We start from the raw sequence: 23,833 nt of genomic DNA on the forward strand, positions 1-23,833 counted from the left end.
TAAAATTTAGTTAAAATATGTTTTGTTCTATCGATAAAAAGATTTTCATTCTCTTAAAAATATTGCCTTTCAGCTGTTTACAGATCCTGCTTTATGATCCTGTTTCCTCTAACTCAAATTGCAGATTTATCGGACCATATGCGATTTGAGTTTGAGAACGCCGATCTAAACTAATTTCTGTTTTCAGTTATATGTTGAATTATATCTGTTTTCAGTTATATATGGTGAGTTAAAAAAAGGAACCTTTTGTAATAAGACCTGAAAATAAATAAAATAATTTCAGCTAAATACAGTTATGCAGTATTCACATAGATGGTATCACAGATAATTAGCGTTGATACTATTGGGTTGGCAACTAAGTAATTGCGGATTCTTTTTTAGAAAATCAAAGACAATTATTTTCATGGAACTAAATAACTTTATTCTGTAATGTATTGCCCATTTTGATCAATGACCTTTTGCCATCTTTCAGGCAGCATCATAATCCCACGTTCATAGAACTTCTGGTTTTTATTAGCAAAAACCTGAATCAGGTACGATTTGACATCATCATCATTATTGAAATTTTTACCATTCAAAGAGTTTTGTAAAGATCGAAACAAAAAGTAATCATATGGTGCAAGGTTAGGACTATATGGTGGATGTAGCAAAACATCCCAACCAAGCTCCAATAATTTTTGCCGAGTGACCAAAGATGTGTGTGGCCTTGCATTGTCATGATGGAATACAACACCTTTTCGATTTGTCAATTCGGGCCGCTTTTTTTTCAACTGCATTTTTTAATTTCGTTAGTTGTTCAATGTAGACATCAGAATTGATCGTTCGGTTGGTTGGTAAGAGTTCAAAGTAGACAATTCCTTTGTAATCCCACCAAATTGATAACAAAACCTTCTTTTGATGAATATCAGCTTTTGATGTTGTTTGAGTTGGTTAACCTGGCCTGCTCCACGATATTTTCCGCTTGATATTGTTGTAAACAACCCATTTTTCATCGCCAGTTATCAGCCGTTTTAAAAATGGATCATTTTCATTACGTTTCTTTAGCAAATCGCAGCTGTTAATACGTTGCGTTAAATGAGGAACCCATGTATCGAGTTTTTGAACATAGCCAAGTTGTTTTAAGTGATTTTCAATGCATGTATGTGATACATGAAGGTTCTCTGCAATCTCACGTGTTGTACTGTGACGATCCAAATCGATTATTGCTTTGATTAGGTCGTCATCAACTTCAACTGGACGACCATAGCGTTTTTCATCTTTGAGTGAAAAATCACCAGAACGAAATTTGGCAAACCAATTTTGACACTGCCGTTCTTATAAGGCTTCGTCACCATAAACATCACATAACTTTTTATGAGCTTGCGATGCGTTTTTCCCTTTGCGGAGATAAAAAAGCAAAATATGACAAAAATGTTCCTTTTGATTTTCCATTTTTTAACGAACGCCAAACAAAACTACGCGTCCGATCAAAAAACGTTTTTTACTAATTGACAGCTGAATTGCCAACTATCAAATAACAAAATGTGTTTTACATTTGTACTACTTCTGCAACCCTAAAAATTCAATTGAAGCCATCTATGAGTGAAATTCGCAATTACTTAGTTGCCAACCTAATATTTGATAATAAGAACGATAAAATGTTTACTTACAGAACTGTCACAGAATGAAGTCCAACAAAAGCACCGGTTTCCACTTTTTCTATTTTATTATTCTGCAAGTTTCTAGAAAGAATTTTACACTGATTTTAAAACTGTAACTTCCGCTTACAAATATAAGACACTAAATACTGAGATAATATTAAAAATATTTTCAGCACGTTTGAGAAGAATAACGGTAAGAGGAGAATGCTAATTTCTAATTCTATACCAATTTTAAAGCACTGAAGGAAAATTTGAGGATACAGAAACGAAAGAAGTACGATAAAAGGCAAAATATGGTCAGTAAAGACGTGTTGGAGTTCTTAAAGTGAAATGAATATTATAATAGAGAAATGTCTCTAAAAAGTTTGATCATGAAACTTGTAGAGTTATTGAATATTTTATGGGAGGAACAGGAGACACGAAATGCGGAGTGGCATCCTCTAAAATCGATCACCGGATATGAAAACTGCTAGCCGGACGTGCTTCCAAATACAGCACGAAAAGACATAACAAGGAAGGAGAAAATACCTTAAATACTCCTTCCCTGAAAGAGCGATTGGGTATTGGGACACCGAATTTCCAAATTCTGCTGGTGACGAATTACAATTTACTACCTTTTAGTTCAGGGTCCACTTTAGAAATCATATACAAATTTTTTCGAAGCGAGGAAACAGAAAAATCCGCAGTGCCCTTGACGGGATTCGAACACGGACTTTCGATTGTAGCAAGGTGTTCTTTCTAATTACAACACGCGGAAAGGAGAGTTTGATTTATTTTTTGGTTTTGTTTATTTTGATTAAGGCAAAGCACGCGAAAGTTATCTACCAAAGGGGCGGGATACGTTCGTGGTCAATTTATAAGAGAAAACATTTTATATTCACGTTACACATGATCAAAACCGCGGAAATGTCCATGCAGACGGTCCGTTAGCCTAAGTCGAACTCATGTTAAACTACAATGTGTTCAGTGATTTTACTGCTCAGCCGCTGATTGTCTGTGGTATGAAAGGGATAAATACCTCATAAATGATGATTAGATTTTAACAAAATTGTCTATTAATAATACAGAGAAATATGTAAAAACTGAAATATAGTCATGCTAAGACACACTACAGGCGTTTCCCACGCTGTTCGTTCCATATATTTGTTTGCAAATTGTTACTAGGTTCGTTATATATATCTCCTGAAAATTTTCATGATACTAAGACAAGAAAATAATATATTTTAAATTTTAAATACAGTATATAATAAATAAAAAAATAAAGAAAGAAAGAATTTGTTATAAAGTACGTATCGTGGATTGTAGCGTTTGAGGCATGTATGACTGGGTGTGTATGAGGATAATAAATCTTTAAATGGATGAGAAGCGTCAACGTCTGACTCGTCCTCTGAATACTCATCGACAGGTAAAAATGCTATTTAATGATGAGGAGGTTGTATGAGAGGTGACAGGAGTGTGTGTATGTGTTAGATGGCACAGCAAAACTAACTACTGAAGTTTCGTTCTGAGGGCAAGATGCCTTCATAGAGGATCTTTTAAACTGAAAATACCTCGTATTCGCACTACAAGCGGAGGGAATCCACGGAATATGCCCATGAGGCAACTTTAAACGATTTTTTTTCCAATGTGCATAATTAGGTGAACAGGAAATACTCGGGAGATAAAATTTTGAGCTCTTTTCGTCAAGTATTTATTTCATCTCTTTCTAAAAAGTAGAATTTGGAAACTTCCATTAACTAAAAATCTTAATACTACTTTGCACAGTATTTATACGTGAGTACGGGTTCGAAATGGATTGAATGCCCACAGTACCAATGATAGTTTCATAAAATTTATTTTCCCCAAAGAAATGCTGTATAGTTCTGGAACTTTTCTCAAAAGCACTCGTATAGCTACTTTCAGTATGACAGAACACAAATCAGTAGTTGCCATTTCAAACTACCACGAACGTTAAACTCAACGCATCCAAAGAACGAATTTTGCATGGGGATCTCTCAATACTCTGAACTAAAACCTGAGAGCTAATGCCATCTCGGGTTTTATATAGTTTTGCCCGGGTGCGGAGAAATTTCCAGTACCTTCGATTTCTGGAAATTACTGCAAGTTACAGTTACAATTACAAAGCAATAGGATAATTACAGCTATAACGAGATCAATCCAAAATGTCGCCAAATGGTCAGCTAGCTTGGCAAATTTGGAGCTTTTTCGCCAAATCTGGCAACAAAAATTAGTCGCCACAACCATTGCCAGCTTAACGCTAACTCACGAAGTCATTTACCTCAATGTTAAATGGAATAACCCTTGTAGCCTTATTTATCCTGGCAGAACTTCATTCTCTTGAGGCCTTTCGTATTACATTATGCAAGAGATGCTACAATTTTGCATATAATTTCGCTAAAATTATTCATATATGTGCAAAATTCGTAGCCGGCCAGAGGGGATATTTGTTAGTGATTCTGACTGCCGTACCGAAGGGCATGGGTTCGAATCGCGGAGAACGCATGGATATTTGTAAATGTATAGTGTCTTTGCGAAATTAGGACACTCTAAATATATGGCCAGCCGCAAGGTCCTCTCGTGTGTTTGGGTGGTACGGGAGAGGAGACTTCTCCCCTCCCCCCTGGGATGCCCTCCCTCAAAACTGGGGTTGAAGTAGAAATCCAACGTTCTTGAGGCTCTGGCAACCATTCTTCCATGAAATATGGACGTGCCAAGAAACAAATAAAATTTGTAGCACTATTACTATTCTGCTTAAAGAATGTCAACCATAAATAATACTTACAAAGTCCTTAGTTCAGGCATTCCATAAAATACATTCGTTCTTAAAATCTTAAGAGATGTTCCAGTTAGATTCCTGCGAAATAAAATATTTTCTAATGAATTATGTGTGACCTAAAATTTTCTCAGACAAGTTAGAGTTCCAAATTAAAGCGAAAGAATTTTGCGCATTGTAGTACTTATAAAATATTAATATTTATAATTTGTCAGCCGTATCTTCCCACATGGCTGTGCTTAAAATAAATTGAATAAAAAGCGATTATTAAGTACATAACATGATTTAGGTCCAAAGTAATTATGTAATACGATTTTGTAACTAACTTTAATAAAATTCAAATGCTTAAAATAAAATGAATTAATGACCCTTTTGTAAAAATATAATTTTCATGCATTTACGTGAATTTTTAATTTTACTGGTTCAAAAATAAATTATACAGGTATTTCAATGCTTCATAGGAAACAATGAGTTACAAATGTATTTTCTTCCTTTAATAATTAAAATATAACATCTGTTGGGAAATTTGCATTTCTCCCTTGGGTGCGCAGTGTTGAAGACATGTAAAGTTCAACGCTATATAGACCCGATGTAAAAGCCAAGACGTTGTCTCTGTGTCTGTGAGAAGACTGTGTGTCTTCCCATCATCCAGGCATCGACGTGGCCAGTAGCCAGACGTGCTCGTAATTCTCTTCAACGTCGTATGGCGAGTTGATGTATAGAATCCTGACGTAGAAAGGATCTATCGAAGATTACAATGGAAACAGAAATCTAGTCGAATGTTCCAGACAGCATTTATGTGAAGTATCTTATGGAACCGTTACAGCCAAGTACCTCGAAACATACCAATGAAGTTAATCGACCGATATCCATCCTCCCATCTTCTTCCTGGTTTGTTTATTCCTCATATCCTGTTAATTGGTTTTGTAAAACTCAAGCACCCATTAAAGTTTATGTTTAACATACAGCATGATGTTCGTTTAGTAAGGAACCAGGTTCCCCACTACGACAAAACTCTCATCATCAATAAATTAAAATCCAACAACATGAAAGTATAATTTTCTTTAGTTTGAGGGCCAATGTTTATTTCATAATCTTTTAAAATACCTGCAGTTTAGCTCAAGATCTTTAAAATGAATTCTTTCAGTGATGTCGCGAATTCTCTTTTTGTATTTGTACTCTCATGTAGCATTCATTTCCGATCGAATATCGCGATCAATTATTAGCTATTAATGTGATCGAATATCATATAAATTGAAATTAATTAACTAGTTAAAGTAATTAAATAAATAAATTCTTTTCAATGCAGCAAACTCCATAAGAGAATTTCTAGTGACTACCTATAAGCAAAAGTTCCATAATAAGATGGAAATATAAATTTTGGTACAGTTTTAAATATTAAAGCAATAAATCACATTTCTGTTCTAAGTCTGAAATTTAATAAAATTAATAATCAAGGTCATTGTTTTTCGTACTTGACATATGATACAATATTTTGCTACTTTATCAGTTAAAAGTATAACGTTTATTTGATAGGAAAGTTACAAGAGTTTTAAAATAAAATGCAATGAAAGGAGAAAACTTACAGTGTTGTCAAGCTATTGAGACCATCAAACGCTTTCGATTTTATTTCTGTGATAGTAGGATTATTCGCCAGGATCCTATTAAAAATGATTATTTTAGTAATGCCTATTAAAATGCCTCTTTTATTAAAATTAATTTGTAATAAACATTTTAAAACTTCATTTTATTAGCTAATGCACAACAATTAGGAATAGTATTGAATATAAATTCTGAAGTTATATAGAACTCTAAACCAATAATTATAAATGCAATAGTTCGCTGAATACTTACAATAAACGTACATTCATAAGTCCTTCGAATGCTGAAGTTTCAATAAATGTCAGCTCATTATTGCTGAGGTCTCTGAAAGCAATAAATAATTATTATAATACTTAAAAGTAATAGGACGTTTAGTTACAGCGCATTTAAAAATGAAACAAGAAGAATGGTGTTATTTTATTTAAATGAGATATTTATTTACATCCTCATTTGCCTTCAACTTATTAAAACATATTGACACACAAAAATACTGTAAACATTTACGTTTTATACTGTATCGTAATGTTTTGTATATGCCCACCAGCGGCCGAACGGTAAAGTCGTTGAACGCTGGTAGTTCGGTCCGAGGTTCGAATCCAGCGAACGGGCTTGGTGCATGGGTGTTTTCGTGGTTTTCCCCATGTGTAACGTGTATACGAGCCAGTTCTCTTAGAAGGTCCTCCACGAAGGCATGTCTCCTCTTAGGCAGATATCCCTCGAGGCTTTGCCGTAATTAAATAACTTAACCGTAATCTTTTATACTACATAAAGGCATACTATTGAAAATTTAGATTGAATAATTAGCCTTATTGAATGTGTATATCAGTGGCACATAAAATCTAAATTTTCATTTTTTTGAAACTAGCAAAAGCAAAAGAGAATTTTTGACGGATATTTTATGATAAAAATTTAGCTTTAAATGAGGAAAAGGTCATAATTTTTTAATTTTGTAAATAAAATATTCGTTATGATATATTAGCCTAAGTTCTGAAATCGGTCTTCAATTAAGGGGTGTTGGAACCCCAAAATCTTCAAAAAATTGTGAATTCGGATTTTTGCATTTTCAAACTATCTACACTTTTATCTTTCTAAAAATACCATTCCTTAATCCTTATGAAAATTAGAACTGTAAAAAAGTCTAGTTTTAATTTGTCATCTACTGCTTTGATCAATGAGGATTGGATTGGATTGGATTGGATTATTCAATTATGGCAAAGCACACGAGGGCTATCTGCCTAAGGGGAGGGATGCCTTCGTGGAGGACTTTCTAAGGGAAACTGGCTCGTATACACGTTACACATGGGGAAAACCACGAAAACGCCCATGCAGCCAGCAAGGTCGCGGGATTCGAACCTCAGACCGAACTACCAATGTTCAGCGTCTTTAACGCTCGGCCGCTGGTGGGCTTTGATCATTGAGGATTTTTACATAAAAACGCGTTTTTCTCCAAACGTGATTTTTTTATACTCGATATACCTTTTCTCAGGAACAACTGCTCACAGGTATCTAAACTTTTTATGGCTTATTTATTAGGTTCCCTTACATTTACTGACATGAGCTTTTTGTAATAAACCTAGGAAAAAAAATTTTAATTTTTTGTGTTAAATTTCACTACGCCTAGCAAAATATTCTGTAATTTACTCTAAAATTCAAAATGTTTCAAAAGCTTATTTCAGTACAATCAGATAGGTATACTTTAATTACAGAAAAAATTTCAAGCTTGTATCTACAACAGATTTTGAGAAAAGGTACATCGAAAATGGCCAATTTTACATTGTCTGTAATGGGGTTTCTGATACCCCTTAAATTAGTATTCGTCATTTAGCATACTATTTGAAACTTTGCCATTATTTTTATAACAAGATGATGTTCCTCAAAAAAAAAAAAAAAAAAAAAAAAAAAAAAAAGACCTCAATAGCGAAAATTGTTCTAAATATATGAACGTATTGAAGAAAATTTTACTAATTAATCTACATATTTTTACTGAAATTTCAAAAATGGAAAAGAACTACATGATATTTTATGTTATTTTCTTAAAAGCGATCCCCAATACCTTAAAAATATAATACAGAATTTGAAATTGAAAATCAAGCAAATCTAGACAGCTATCAAAACTTTAAAACTCTTTCCCTACATTTGTAAAAGGAGATATTTAAAAAAGAGAAAGTCATGCAGTTAAATGCATGAGTTATAAATAAGTTAAAGCTATAAATTAATACGCAGAATAGTTCCTTACAGCTTGTAGAGGTTTCTCAGACGTGTAAAACGTTTTCCCGGCAGAACACTTAAGTGATTATGCTGCAATATCCTAAAAGTTAAAAAAAAATATATTAATTCTTCGGTTGAAAACTTGACACAAGCACTTGCTTAGCACACGGTATATCACACAGGGAGCGAAAAATAATAATAAGCTAATAATAAGCCCTCTAAAATTAAAATATATAAAAGAAGTCTATGGTCTATGTCTATGTATATATAAAAAATATAAAAGAAATAAGTCCATAAAAACTTAGATGTTAATAAACTGAACATAAAGTAACGAACATTTAACTCTATTAAATGTTTATTTGGACTTCGTCATCGCATAATTTATTCATTTTATATTATTTTTCATTACATGAAGTAATAATTAAATCCCTTTTTATTATTATCCATAAATTATTCACAATTTATCCATAAATATTATTTATTCGGCGAAATGGATTTCTTTGAAGCTTTACACGTTCACAAAAATTTACCTTACGAAAATAACCTTCGAGTGGAATTAACTACATATAAAAAAGGATTTGCCATGCACTTTTATACATGAGAACACATTTTTAAGCAGTGTTAGAAGAACATAGATTTAATACAAATCATATTTTAGTTATGACATAATTTATGGTAAATTATTCCCATACCATTTATTTATGCAATGTCAATAAACGCTCTAGAAAGATAACCTTCGAGTGCATTACCATAATTAACTAAACAAATCAACAAACATTATAAAACTCTTGCATTTCGTTGCATTATTGTACATGTATAAGAAAACTTTAACTTGAATTCATGCATTGTTATACATTAAATTTCCAGATATAAACCTGAAATAATGATATATCTTACAGTTCTCCGAGAGTCCAGTAATATGAAAAGTCTGTTTTCTCTAAGTCGAGGTGATTGAAACTGAAATCTCTGAAATATTAATATAAGATAATAAGTTTTAAAGTGAAGATACGTAAGACGTGTAAAAACAATCACTCAAATACTTCATGCTCTTTATTTAAAACTAAATATAATTTAATAAGTTTCAGAGTAAGAAACTTGCAAATACAGCTGGGTTATTTTTGAAACATAATCATTCATGGAAGAAGAGAACAAAAATAGTATGTTATTTTATCAGAATAATGTGATAACAATGATAATAGTTTTCAGTTTCTCCAATTTCCGTGACACACTGAAACTAAGTGACATATGAAGCAACAGATAAATGGTTATTTTCTACAGATTAACCTAATGTAAGTAAACTAATATTTCGAATACAAAGCAAATACAATAGACGTACACTTTGAATTTGTTGCACATAACATTACTGAAACATGTATGGATAATTTTTATAACTTTTTAAAGCTGTTTGTGACCAGACTATATCACTTTTATAAAAATATTTTCAGTTTAAATCGCTATGTATATGTACACAGAACAGTGTAATTATAGTCGAAACTTGCTGTGTAATTATAGTCGAACAGTGTAATTATAGTCGAAATAGTGTAATTATAGACGACCATTCATTGCAGCAATCATTCCATTACATCAACTAAGGATAGTACATAGGCTCTTCGAGCATTTTCTGATGATTTTCATTCCATTTACAGAAATATTTTACCCAAATGGTTTGTGTTTTAATTGGTTATGTCTGATAACACTTATTCTTCTCTATCATTCTACACGTGATTTCCAAGACATAATGTCGTTTGCTGTATCGGAAGAGGTATTTTATCCCATTCCACTTGAACAGCTTTCCAAAGTCCAAGGAGGGTTGTAGATGGACGTTTGGACAATTTGCTTTTTTAAAGCCCAAAAGCGTAAAAATACGTGGATCAGGAGATTTAGTAGAGATACGAGTGAAAGGAACCTGATACATGTTTCTTGTTCCATTTATTTCCAGGAAACTGACAATGGATTTTGACGTGCGGCTGTTTGTTTTGTCGTTATGCAGTTTTACTGATTGATGGCATTGTGGGTAAAGAGAAGGTATTTTATATTTGAAAATTAGGTATAAAATATATTCCTGATAATATCTGAAGTTGACCTTAACCATTTTCTGTACTCTTTTTAATTTTTATTTGTCGTTATATCAAAAACCAGCAACAATCATAAACCTCCTTGAAAAACTTTCTTTGTATTTCTTGAACCATATTTTAATTTTCTCTTCACTTTGATGGTAATAAGAAATGGATCTCTTATTGCAGTCATTTAAAAGCATCTAAAATTCATCTTTTGTGACCACATGTCACCAGTTTAGTCCGGATAAATGTTTCTCACGAAGAATTCTACAGCGTGTTCTACTTTCATAAATATGTCGTAGAGAAAGACGATGCATATTATGTTTTTTCCCCATTTTAAGATTCAGAGCAGTTACCTTTGCAACATTCGAAACATTCCGTTTTTTCTGTTGGATATGTAACTGGAACAGTTTTTCAACTTGAAACCACACTCTGTAGTTTTTCTTTTCCTTTCCTTTTGACAATATTATCTATCGTATCTTTAGATATCGAAACTTAAGGCTTTCACAGCGTTTTTTAATAACTGGATACGAGTAACTTCTTTCGGAAAGAACACAAATATATACCTTTCCATTCATTGCTTCTTTAAAAGCACCATTCTGCATGAAAACTAAAATGTCAAGTAGCAGACGATAATTTATACTTTCAAAAATATAGTTGCATTTAAAAAGAATTATAAGCAGACTACTTCTTTATAGAAAAGCAAAGTTTTCTAAAAATGTGCGAACAGCTTCAGTATATTAAATACATTTTCGATATAGCTATCAATCGTAATATCACATTATTAGAAGGACACCAGAAATCGTTATAATAATCGTCATCTGATATGGTTGCAAGAACTATTTCTATTAATTCCTCTGAATAATATTTAAAATTGAATAAACCATAGTTATATGAATTCATTTAAATTCATTTTTTTTCAAATTCTTATACACGGATTATTTTTCGAAGGTCAAGTGAATTTCTTGCAAACGTGCAATTAAATAAATTACATATGTACCTATTGATTCAAGTCACACAGATTAGTTGTCAGATTGATTGAGTAAATAATTTAGAAAATTAACCACACGGACTTGCTGAACATGTGTAAAGTATTTAAAGTTATCCTAAGGTTTAACAGTTAATATTTAATTAAAGCCACTTTCCTATCGTTCTTAATTTCAGCCTACAATTTCCTTCCAGAACGTGTTTTCAGAATCGCGGTTAAATGCAAATGAAGGAAGAGGAAGTATTTAAAGTTTAAGTTCTACTGACTTCGTTAGAGAGCCAAAGATTCTGACCAGCGCGCATTCGCCTTTTAGGCTACACTCTCTCTAAGCTATTTCTACGCTCGGCCATATTTCAGACCCTTGATAGCTTCGCCGTTTAGTTAGCGTTTAGGAGCCAACTCCTGTAGAATTGTGATAGCTTCGACTATTAAGTTAAGTTTAGTTAAATTTCATTCCTTAGCATTCTTGAGTTCAAGCCCAAGTAGAGGCATTTTTGCATGTTCTTAGACAAGACCATCTATTAAATTCATTTTAAGCAATAAAGGGTAATTAACCCTTCCTGAGTATCTGTTCTCTGTCTACTGAACTAATGCGATTATTCGCTTACCAATTCTCAAGGTTCCACCCATTTTAGCTGTAAATTATAGGTTGGAACATTACAAGTATTTTAAATACCAGAATGTAAAAGCTAACATTTTCAAATAAAGAGTCTTGTTTCATGTGCAACTATATCTTTTAAACAGGAAAATAATTAAATTGCAATAAAATATCTAATTATACAATATTTTGATAACTTACAGTTTTCGCACATCATGAGGCAGATTACTTGGTAATACAGACGCATTTTGATGCAAGCAGGCGACGAATAGAGCATAGCACACACAATTCTCGGGGCAAACCATATCTTAAAGTTAAATGAAAATAAAAAATTAATTACATTTGGAAGATACATTTAAATATCAAATACTAAAATGGGTATTCATTATGTGGATTTCAGTTTGGTACTCTGAAAGTTAATTAAAAATATGAAATGAACGCGAAAATTGATTTTAATTAATGGAACATCTTGGAATACCTGAAATGAATAAATCTTAGAAATACCCTTTTCATCAAGGGGATACCCTTTTCATTAACGATAATATGAATTTAAATAATCAAATATTCTAAAATGACTGGATCTAAAAGTATCATGATAAAACTGTAACTATATACCTCATATATATATTCAGAGTTCATTTTATGAGGGAAGTGAGGTTTTCATATAATTTCTTACATTAGAGTCGTGTTCGCTATCCGCGGTTGACATTCCGTCTGAATAAAAAATTCTAAATGTGCGGTTGTGCGACGGAATATAATATAGTTTGATACAGCAAAACATATACGCCTTATATGGTTTTACCATAATAATGAGGATTATGAGTTTCTGCAAATTTCAAGACCTATGTAATTTATTTAGGGAACTTAAAATACCACAGAACCGCACCTGTGCACTTAGTTACATGCCACACCTTAGATTCATGTATTTGTTTTGTATGCGCCATTCTTGATGGCTATAGATGGTTATATTCCGTCATATGACCATGGCCAACCTCTATGATTTACTTACCTTGACAGAAAGATGCAGTTTAAACTGATCTTTATTTAATTAAGATACAATAACACGCCGAACAAATATTAATTTAGAAGTCAAACAACAAAAATTAGCGTTATATTTTCAAATTTTCACAGGACTAGTTTCGATGGTTTTACCGAACATCATTGTAAGCTGCCTAGTCCTGTGAAAATTTGAAAATATAACGCTGATTTTTGTTGTTTGGCTTCTAAATTAATACTTGTTAGGCGTGTTATTGTATCTTAATAACTATGTGACTTTTACCCAGCTTGAAGATAATAAAGAGGATTTAAATAAAGTTCTTTCAACAATGAATTCCATTGATCCTGCTATTCAGTTCACTCTTGAACTTGGGACTTGCATTTCTCTTCCGTTTCTCGACGTTCTGGTCGCACGTAACACATCCAACTTCAGTACTACGGTTTACCGTAAACCTTCATCGGTTTGCCTTCCACCACACTTCAATTCCTGTCATCCGACTAAACAAAAGTTAACATCATTTTATTCCTATATTTGCCGTGCCCTTCAAGTTTGCTCCTCCAAACTATCCCTTGATGAAGAACTAAATTATTTAAAAGCAATAGCTATTGACAGGAGCGTTTCATCCAACATTATTAATCAAGCAGTTAAAAAATCGCGGCTGGGGCTATAAATTTAAATTTAATTTTTTGTTTTCGATTATCCTCTAGAAATGAAGAGCAAAATCTATTGTAAAATCTTATTAAATGTTAATTCTTTAAAAGATTGAGGTAAATCTATGACAAAGTAGAAGTAATAGAAGTTTTAATTGCAATGGAATTCATAATAAAAAACTCAAAGTGCTAAAAATACATATAACAAAATAAAAATGGAGATGAAAAGAAAATGAATTATTGTTGATTCTATAGAAGAAGGCTGACTTTTCTAAAAGAATTAATCATTTTCCATAATATCCATAATAATTAAGGAACGATACCATTCGTCTGCTTCGTATATGTGTAGGAAATTCTTTTGAAAATTAGAAAAAAAGCTAAGAAATATAATATTTTTGGATTTAAATTAGACGTTTTTATATACAAAGCAATTTCCCAACACGATCTACCTATTTACAAAATGTTTTCAAATCAACAAAAATTAAATTTCATTTGATGTGTATTTTTATTTTAATTTTGATATGTATTTTTTAATACTGTAAGTTCTTTAATATTAATTGGAGCATCGCAGTTTAATGAAATAGTTCATATTCCACAGATTAAGGCTTCAGTATTCATTGATCTTTTTACCACAATTGATTTCATCAATAATCAATTACAAGCATATATTTCGAAGTTCGATACATACCACACAACAGCTCGTCGTCGCCGTTAGGACAATCTTTTTTTCCATCGCATAGCTTGTCCACCGGTAGACAGGAACTGCCATTATGGCATTTGTAGTGTCCAGGACAGCTGTATGAATCTGAAAGAGAAATATGATCCATTAAAAAAGATACGCATTATTTATTATTTGCCGAGTTCAATAAACGAAATTCTTAATATTTTCCTGTCAAAGTTATTTCAAAGACTGCGTTGTTTTAACATAAATACATAACAAGCTGATATCCAGACCATTTGATTAAGATCATTATGTAATGTGGGAAAGACGTAATATTAAGTCAAACACGGGAAAGGATCCTTCAAAGCAGTGTAACAAGAAAAATATATACTTCTCCAAATAAACTCTTCAAAATTAAATTAGTATATCAGTGACCGAAAGCAGTCTGACTTGTTGTTTGACGCTTTTTTATACTCCCAGCTATACGTGAAAAAGTATCGCTATTCAACTATTAATGTCTGAGAGGTTACAGCAACTCCACAGATAATTTCAGCAAAGGTAATCACTATATGGGTATAAACACGGAAAATTACTGCACCGTAACTACTGACAGACTAGCAAAAGATCCGTACCCCAGCATTAAAACGCGTAATAACTCGCCAGACCTTTCACCCTACTCAGACGTTTAATCTGATTGGATTGCTTGTGCCACTAATCGCTACCTGTATTTGTTACAACGCAAATCAAGAGGTATCGTTAAAATCTACATCCAAGAAAACTTTGTGGAGAAAAAAACGCGACGGATAACCTCAATTATCCGAAACATTGTAGCAGAAATGAAGAGAAACGTAATCATATCATGTGTCAAGCAACGCAACCTTATAGTGTATACTCCAACTGGACTGACGGGAAATATGAAGGAAAATAAATTTGGACTTTTCTATGCTTTAGTACACGACAATACATCTAGCATGATATCCATTTATCTGGAGTGAAATATCGAACTGCTTTGTTCGCAAAATATCGCTGAAGTACTTTATTACAAAGATGGAGGTGTTATAGGATCAAATACAGATTAAAGGGTATGTAGCGCTTTTTATGCTGGAAAGCAGCATCATGGATGCTCAGAATTGTTTGACTGAGACTGTGTTACCTGATGTAATTAATTCTTAAAGTGCTGTTGGAAATTTATTCATCTTTATGGATAGTAAAGTCAGGTGTAATAATTCATCCTATGCTGATGACGAAGTCAAAGCGAAAGAAACCAGTGAATGAACTCGCCACCAAACGTGCTTTGCCTAAATATCACAAAATAAAGATGAGATGATGAGAAGAAGCTTTCTGAACTCTTTACCAAGCACTAAAAAAATGGTTATGGCGCAGGAATAGAAAGATGAAACCTCTTTTAGGATTACATGAATAATCTTATTAAGAGGTGCACCACTTCTATTGGTTATTGATTACAGTCAAGAAGAAATATACACCATATTAAATTCATACCGTAGTATATTATCCTATGTTTTGATCGTTCTTCAACTTCTCTGCAAACTGTGATTTTATTGTTCCTGTTTCTTTTCATTTTTTTTGTTGTTATTCAAAGAAAATGTGCTTAGCTTTTATGAGTACATACGTTTTTATTCAGTCTGCTGTTCTTTTTCCTCAAAAGAAATATGTCGTGAAAACTCAAAGGAAGTATAGATGCCAATGCCAATAATCTTCAGAAGTTATTTGCAGAATTATAATTATTTACGATAGCAGTGTTGCAACCCATTCTTATGCTTAAGTGCTGCTTAGAAATTAATGTTCAACAAACTGTATCATAGAAATAAATAACAAATATACCTACCGCATTCTTTTTCATCTCCTCCTCCAATGCAGTCCCATTGCCCATTGCAAACGTAACGTAAAGGTATGCAGTAAGAACCTGGGCACTTTACGTAGTCTTTGGGGCAAACAAAAGTTTCTGCATAGCAAAAAAAGGTACCTTTTTTTAAATGCAATACTAATATCAATACATAATATGTGCTTCAATAACCCGTAAATATTTAGATTTAATTTCAAAGCTATTTTTGAGCATTTCATTTGTAGATATTTTTGAAAATTAAATTGGAAAATATTTGCGAATTATTACGTTTAGTGTATTTTCATTTTTATGTTAGTAGCAAATAGGGAAAAAGAATGCCAATTTAAACTTTAAAATTAGATTAAATTCTGTGTTAGATTGGAATTTATTTTAAGAAAACACGTTCTGCATTTTGAGGAAATTTGAGACTAGTCCGACTTTTTTAAAAAGCAAGCTTATTCTGAGAATATTTTAAAATAAAAAGCTTAAACAAAATCAGTATTATAAAATACCGTGCTATGAAATACGATCGATATATCGATATACATTATAGCACGGCTTAATGCAGTAAATGTAGCATACGCCAAAGGGTCACCTAAAAATCAGCGAATGCTGCATAGTATTCTTCTTAATATACATTCTCTATTTCTTAATTCTACATGCTACTGAATAAAACATTATAAAGCACACACCAGCTGTGGCACTTTAGTTGAGTCTTACTAACAAACTGAATTTAATCTTCATCTTTCCCATATACCTTATTTTCATCGCTGATTCGCTCCTTTATGAGGATCTGAGTGACAAGTAGTTTAGTATAAATTTAATGAAAGTAATCAGAACGTTATTCGAATTTGGATTAAAATTGGTGCTTGCCCGTTTAGAGGTTTTATTCTGCATTTATGATAAGTGTTTAGAGGTTTGATGCTGCATTAACTGTTATAGAGGTTTGATGCTGCATTTATGATCAAGGAATTTAATTATATTTCATTTTACTTTCTAAATTATTTAGCATACGTTTCTCCATTTTAGCGAAATTTCTAAATTGTCGTAAACTCAGCCATCATATGAGTAAAATACGTTATATAAATATATGTTCCTTTGCAACACAATTTAATTTGTATTTCGCTCGACTGCAGTTCTGATATTATTTATAATCTATAAACAAATTTAGTGCTTTGGCCACATAAAATTTGCATTCGTTTTTAAATTTGTATTTGATATTTCTCCGATTTCTTTAATTTCACTTAGCCAACGTCTTGGGCAAGAATAGATTCTAAAACCATACTGGTTGGTAAGTTAAGAATTGAATTAGCTTATAACTGCCTATCCACAGTTGTATTAGATTTGCTTTGACATTTTCAGTTTTGTATATTTCCGTATATAATTTTGTACATTTTTCTGTTTTGTATATCTATTGTTTAAGGATTATTTTGTTTCTTAATTACTTTAGGAGCTGATAAACTTGTTCTGTAACATTTTTATTTTAAACATCTAAACTAACAAACAAAAGTTAAGTGCTTTTGTTTTTAAGATAATAGTCAAGCCAATAATAGTAACTCACTCGAAAGCTTTTACGTAGCGTATTAGAGAGGCAAGAGTTCGATCTAAGTAATTAAGAATTTGATTTAGCCCCTTAGAGAAAATATCGATCTGCTATCATTGCAAACGACGCATATAGATTTCAAGAGAAGATACATTATTTTACTGAATAAAAATATTAAAATACGCTAGTCAGTTAAGCCCTGCTACTGATTAGTAAATGCAATGGAAAATTGCGATTTAGCTGCGCGCTATAATACTTCTTCAATCCGCTTGCATTTGTTCACGATGTCAGAAAAATAGTTTTATAACTTTATTCCATTCAATATATTTATCTGTTCATTACTGTTATTATGCATGATTATCAACATAATCTTTCTTTAATTTTATTTGCTTAACTGAATATTCATTTTTGTATCATATGAATATGCAAAGAATTAAATATGAGAACACCGAAAAATACTTTAAAAAAATAGCGTCAATCTCATAAAACTTAATTAAAGGAATCAGAAAAATATCAAATAAAAATTTAAAACCGAGTACAAATTTTATGTGGCCAAAGCACTAAATTTGTTTATAAATTACAAATAATATTAGAACTGCAGTCGAGCGAAATACAAATTAAATTGTGTTGCAAAGAACATTATATTTATATAACGTATTTTACTCATATGATGGCTGAGTTTACGACAACGTAGAAATTTGGCTAAAATGGAGAAAAGTTTGCTAAATAATTTCGGAAGTGAAATGAAATATAATTTAATTCCTTGATCATAAATGCAGCATCAAACCTCTATCACAGTTAACTTTAACGACTACAATTAGATACTATCCATTTCAGTCGTATAGCTTCGTCCATCTGTTATCTACTACAATAGTGAAGAGTAGCAAAACTGATGTAGATCGGGAGCTAATTGACTCTTCTAGGAGGAATTCAAGTGAAGCATTAGCTCCTTATTATCAAGTTCTTAATGTAAGAAAGATAAAGGAGCGGTGATAAGACTATTGATTCCTTCTCTGTCAAGACAGATTCTTTGTTCATGTAGCACTGAATTTTCTGGTAAGATCAAGATCCAGATTTCTGGAGATCTAACAATGGCTTTCTTCATTCCCAAATGACCCTCAATCTCATTACTGGAGGAATCTGGTTGCGCAACCAGATTGATACCAGGGTAAGCTTAAATATGAGCCGTAAAGTCCCCTGTGTTGAACATAGCTTAAACACAAACTTAAAACTGCTTGTGCGCAAAATTTGAATCACGGAATTTTCTTTTTTGGCAAAATCAATGCATTTCTGTTCTTGAATGTGATCATCAAACTTTCGAATGCATTAAATCAAGTATTTTATAAATAATTCATTATTGGTATTGATAGTATGGATAGTTAATTTATAGTGCGTAATGGCTCGTTTAACGCGGATTGGTTTCACGATGAGTCGAAGCTCTGCGGAAGACGATCTAGAAAGCTAAACAAAATTAAATATGTAAAATAATAAATAATGAACAACGAAATTAAATAAAATGAGCAGAAATAAATAAACAGAATCAATAACAAATAATTGAATAATGAAATAAAAAGCTACAGGGCTCCGGCTGAAATTTATTTGGGCTCCGGTTGAAATTATGATTTTACTGAAAAAGCGCAAAGTACCGGAATTCAGCCAGCGAAGTCCGGCTGAATTTAAACCTTGAAAATGCATCTTTTCTAGATATTTATACAATAATTACCTTTAAGATATATAACTTTTTTCTTCATTGACAAAAAGTGATTTTAGATGAAAAGAAATAGCAGTCACATTTTTCATGATTTTAGGTAAACATGACTTTAGGCAAAACTTCGTGAAAGTAAACAAACGTATATTTGCTTGTATAAGTATGAAAATGGTAGATAAACTGTTCTAAAAATAACTTAAAACTTGATATTAGTTATATTAAAATTAAAAATAACTTGATATTTCCATTTTGCTTCATTTTCTAAAGAAGGAGTATGAAAACGTATGGGTATTTATATAAAATTTTAAGCAATAAAGTACTTACCACACTGTCTCAAATGTGTTACATCTCTGCAACCAACATGAGATTCATATTCATCAAATTCGTAGATACACTTGAAAGCAATGCTGACATAATGACCGGTGGAACACTTCATATAATTTGTACTGTTTGTGCAGCTTTCCTCTACTTCCGCGGCTAAAAAATTTATTTTAGTATTAATTAATTACTCTTAGTAGGAAGAATAAATACATATGCAAAACACCATTTTCTAAATGAAAATATTTCATTAAATCATATGGAGCATACATGAACGAAATAATTAAATGGTATATGAAATATGACAGGTTAAAAATATATTTAGTACAAAATACTTTGCAGAAAAAACCTCATGACACTGCATTGTATTCAATAAAGGCGTTACCAGTGGGAGAGTACTTAAGATCACTGAATACTGGGAGTTCGAACAGGATTCCATCCTATGCAAACGGGCTGCCCTTAGGTGGTTTTCATGATTCTCGTCATATAGAAATCAGATTCGAGTAGAATATCAGGTTCTATCACCATATTCTACCCCATCAGATTCTGTTATAAAGTCCTGAACAAAGGTATTCGTCTCTTAAGCTAAAAGATCGCTCGTAATTTGCTGTATTTAAATAATTTAATGTAATCTGTTTAAGTACCTATTCATAACTTTCAACGATTTTTAACTTATTTAAGTAGGTATTTATAATTCTCGTTTTCATTAAACCCTCTAGTGGGATATTTATCTTTTAGAATTCATGTCTATTGATGCCTCCATTTCATGCTGCAACTCATGTCGTATGATTCTCATTATAACGGCTTGGTATTTGGAATCAAAAGAAGGTCCATAAATTTCTCTAAGACACTGATGACTAACGAGACAACTTTGCATTCAATTGGAAAATCACATTTGGCATCATTAGGTTCAAGTGATAAAAATATGTTAAAATAACTCTCTTATAAAATCATTTTCTAACTGAAGATGAACAGACCCATTTCACGGCTTATGATCGATACTCATTGGCCACTAATGGTGTCTACTCAGCGCTGTGCCGAACCAAAGTCTTATTACTAAAACCAATAATGTTCACTGTAAAGATGTTTGCTCCAATGATTTTTTTTGAAAGGACTTCGCACGTTTTCAGGAACGTTTTCCCTGAAGCATTTAAAAAATCTTTTATTTCCTTTTTTTGTGAACCATGTATTGTTATATTTTACTTTATAATACTAAAATTAAGTATACAATGACAAATATAAAATAATATTTTTTTATTATTCTTTAGTGCCTTGTATTTTAAAGCGAAAGAAAAGTAACTAACAAAATAAGAGTTTAAATTTTAAGGAAAGAAGTTTTCAATGTTGGCTAATTTAAATTCAATTAAATCAAAATTTAAATACCTTATGCAGATTTAAGATTGCTAACAGATTGATAATTTACTTTTTTAAAGCTAAATAATTTTTATAGAATTTGTTTCACGAAAATAACATTACCATTCCCGATACATTCCAAAACTCCAATTCGATGATAGCCATACTGGCCTGCCTGGAATGTGTACCCAAATCTTACCTAAATAAAGACACATTTAAAAATTATTATAAACTATGATTCATTAAATACACTGACTACCAATAAGTATTTGGACACCTGTGATAGAAAAGAAAAAATAACTTTATTCAAAATCAATAGTTGGTAGAGCCTCTACGAGAGGTAATTACAGCATGGACTCTCCAGGGCATACTTTCCACAAGTCTTTGTATTACAGCTAGTGGTATTTTCTTCCACTTGGCTTGGAGAAGACATAGAAGTTCCTTCACCAATTCTGCACGGGTAGTGCATCCCTAAATTCGGCAATGGAACTCGTCCCAGACGTTCTAGATAGGGTTCAGGTCTGGACTCTGGGCAGGCCAGTCCATTCGATGAACTCCATTGGCACCATACCAAGGCTTCGTTAACGTCAAAACATAACAACTGGCATTGTCGTCCTGAAAGTAACAGGGGTCCAACCCGTAAAACTGCCACAACGTAGGAAGCACATTGACATCCAAAATAGTGCAATAGGCATCGGAGTTGAGCTTACCATGAATGGGCACCAAGGGTCCCAGCCCATACCAGAGAAACACTCCCAGACCATAATTCCACCTCCGCCGAACTTGACTGTTGGCACAATGCATTCTAGCAGGAGACGTTCTCCAGGTAGACGCGAGACCCAGACACTGCCATCCGAACGGTAAAGGGTGAACCTTGATTCGTCACTCCAAAGAACCCGTTTCCACTGATCTACGGTCCAATTTCGATGTGCTTTGCACCACATTAACCGAGCAGCGCGGTTGGACTTTGTGATCAAAGGCTTATGGGCAGCAGCACGACCATGAAAACCAAGCAGATGTGCTTCCTTACGGATGGTATCCATTGAAACAATACTCCCGAATGCCTGTTGAAACTCCTCGCGGATGAGGGCCATCGGTTGGGTGCGGTTCTTCCGAATTTCTCAGGTCAGCACTCGTCGGTCTCTATCTCCCAGTTTCATTGGTCTGCCGACTCGAGGCACATTCCGACAATCACCGCTCACCTTCCACTTCTTAATCACATAGGCCACTGTCGATTTTGGGTACTTCAGATCTCGAGATATGTCCCTTAAGGATCGGCCATATTTGTGATACCCGATAATTATACTTTTCTCGAAATCAGAGAGCTCCGAACTGCGAGGTATCTTGCATGCGGCTAAAGCCGATGCTGTTTCCTAAACGATATAAACCGGCGGAGTCCGTGACGTACATTAGGACCGCAGATATCGTCATTTGCATAGGTGTCCAAATACTTATTAGTAGTCAATGTATTATTATTGTTCATATATTATAAAGAGAAGGTCATATTTAAAACATATTTAAAACAAAAAAACACTTCACATTAAGATAAAATTAGTTTTTATGGAGAACTGTGAAAAAGGTTCTTAACAATAAAACCTCTTCTTAAATGCAATACAAAAACTTTTGTAGCAGTTTGTTGGCTGTGTATCTGATTAGCATTACATTCAAGCACAAAGCAAAACACTTTAAAGGATACATTTGGCAAGTTCTCAAAGGAATGAATTAGAGTAACATATACGGAATTGTATTAAAGAATAAGATTTGTGAAACATTTAGCTGATATGTGAAAGCCTACTTGTTTTCAGATCATTAGTATATTATTATACGAGAAGATTAGAATATTTTTTATAATTCTGAAGCAAGATTAATTCGTTTCGTTTTAAAAGGGAAAAGGGATACATTTCTAAAGACTACACAACAAGTGAACAAAATAGAACCTTCATACTACTCAATTAGTACAATAAATCTGACAAATGATTTTATAAGGTATTTTCTCCCTTCCTCAAACATACATTCGTGGAATAACTGTATCACACTCGATGCGTATTCGAGAAACCCAGCCAATATGAGGTACATGTTGGTTCGAATCCCGGCTAGGGCACTGCTCATTTTGCATGTCTCCTGCTTCAAAATAACCTAAGGACTCTACAGTTTCATAAGAACTCTCTTAATCTTTATGAGCATATTCGTTATGAGTTAGCTTATTTCTCTCGATTAACCAATCTTAGAGCAACGTGTTTTATTACCATTTTCTGCATAATAACTAAGCCAAATCAGTCCAACAATTCTTTCTACGGTTTCAAAATGTATGACATCTTCCTGTGCATGTCTGAAAATTATAAAGCTCTTCTACATTGAATATAAAGAGCTGTGAATAGTGCGGCGCTTCCTAACAAAAGTTAAGTATTTTTTGCTCGTTTCTTTGATAAATTGTTCAAAAATAGGCAAAAAATTAAAATGCCTCATGGAAATTAGTATTTTCCAGGATAAAAGTGCATGAAAAACTTTGATCACAATATTGTTATCACCAAAACGTTTTAGCTTCAATACGGCTTTGCATATGATCGTAGTCAGACAATGTACAGTGGATGGACAAAAATATGGAAACACCTTGTGAAATGCATGTTTGAAAAGAAAGATTGATTTTAATGAAATATGTAGGTGGCGCTGGCGTTTTTGACTACTGACGCCACCTATACAACTTCGTAAATGTGCTAAACAGTTCAGTTGTTGTCTGAGTACTGTTATGTGAGGATGTCATTGCATTATGTCAGAGTTAACAGACTTTGAACCTGGGCAAATTGTTGGAGCACATATGGTAGGTGCTTCTGTAAGCAAGGTAGCCGAGGTTTTTAGTGTTTCAAGAGGTACTGTAACGAAGATTTATTCCGCAT

The 23,833-nt window shown here is 32.8% G+C and overlaps 1 protein-coding gene across 1 annotated transcript in view; it reads right to left on the bottom strand.

Annotated features, from left to right (window-relative positions):
- The window catches only part of LOC118192344 (uncharacterized), a 197,357-nt gene that overhangs the window by 30,890 nt on the left and 142,634 nt on the right, over positions 1-23,833 (bottom strand). The window contains exons 28-38 of the mRNA XM_035363287.2: positions 21,063-21,138; positions 19,593-19,745; positions 16,021-16,137; positions 14,202-14,318; positions 12,068-12,173; positions 9,121-9,189; positions 8,252-8,323; positions 6,268-6,339; positions 6,000-6,074; positions 4,423-4,494; positions 1,650-1,721 (exon numbers count right to left, since the gene is read on the bottom strand). Of these exons, the coding sequence (XP_035219178.2) occupies positions 1,650-1,721; positions 4,423-4,494; positions 6,000-6,074; positions 6,268-6,339; positions 8,252-8,323; positions 9,121-9,189; positions 12,068-12,173; positions 14,202-14,318; positions 16,021-16,137; positions 19,593-19,745; positions 21,063-21,138 (1,001 nt within the window). The remainder of the gene's footprint in view (positions 1-1,649; positions 1,722-4,422; positions 4,495-5,999; positions 6,075-6,267; positions 6,340-8,251; positions 8,324-9,120; positions 9,190-12,067; positions 12,174-14,201; positions 14,319-16,020; positions 16,138-19,592; positions 19,746-21,062; positions 21,139-23,833) is intronic.

Source organism: Stegodyphus dumicola, chromosome 10 (genome assembly GCF_044657685.1).
Source record: "Stegodyphus dumicola isolate Sdum_Otavi_A_Nest chromosome 10, ASM4465768v1".
Classification (NCBI taxonomy): domain Eukaryota; kingdom Metazoa; phylum Arthropoda; class Arachnida; order Araneae; family Eresidae; genus Stegodyphus; species Stegodyphus dumicola.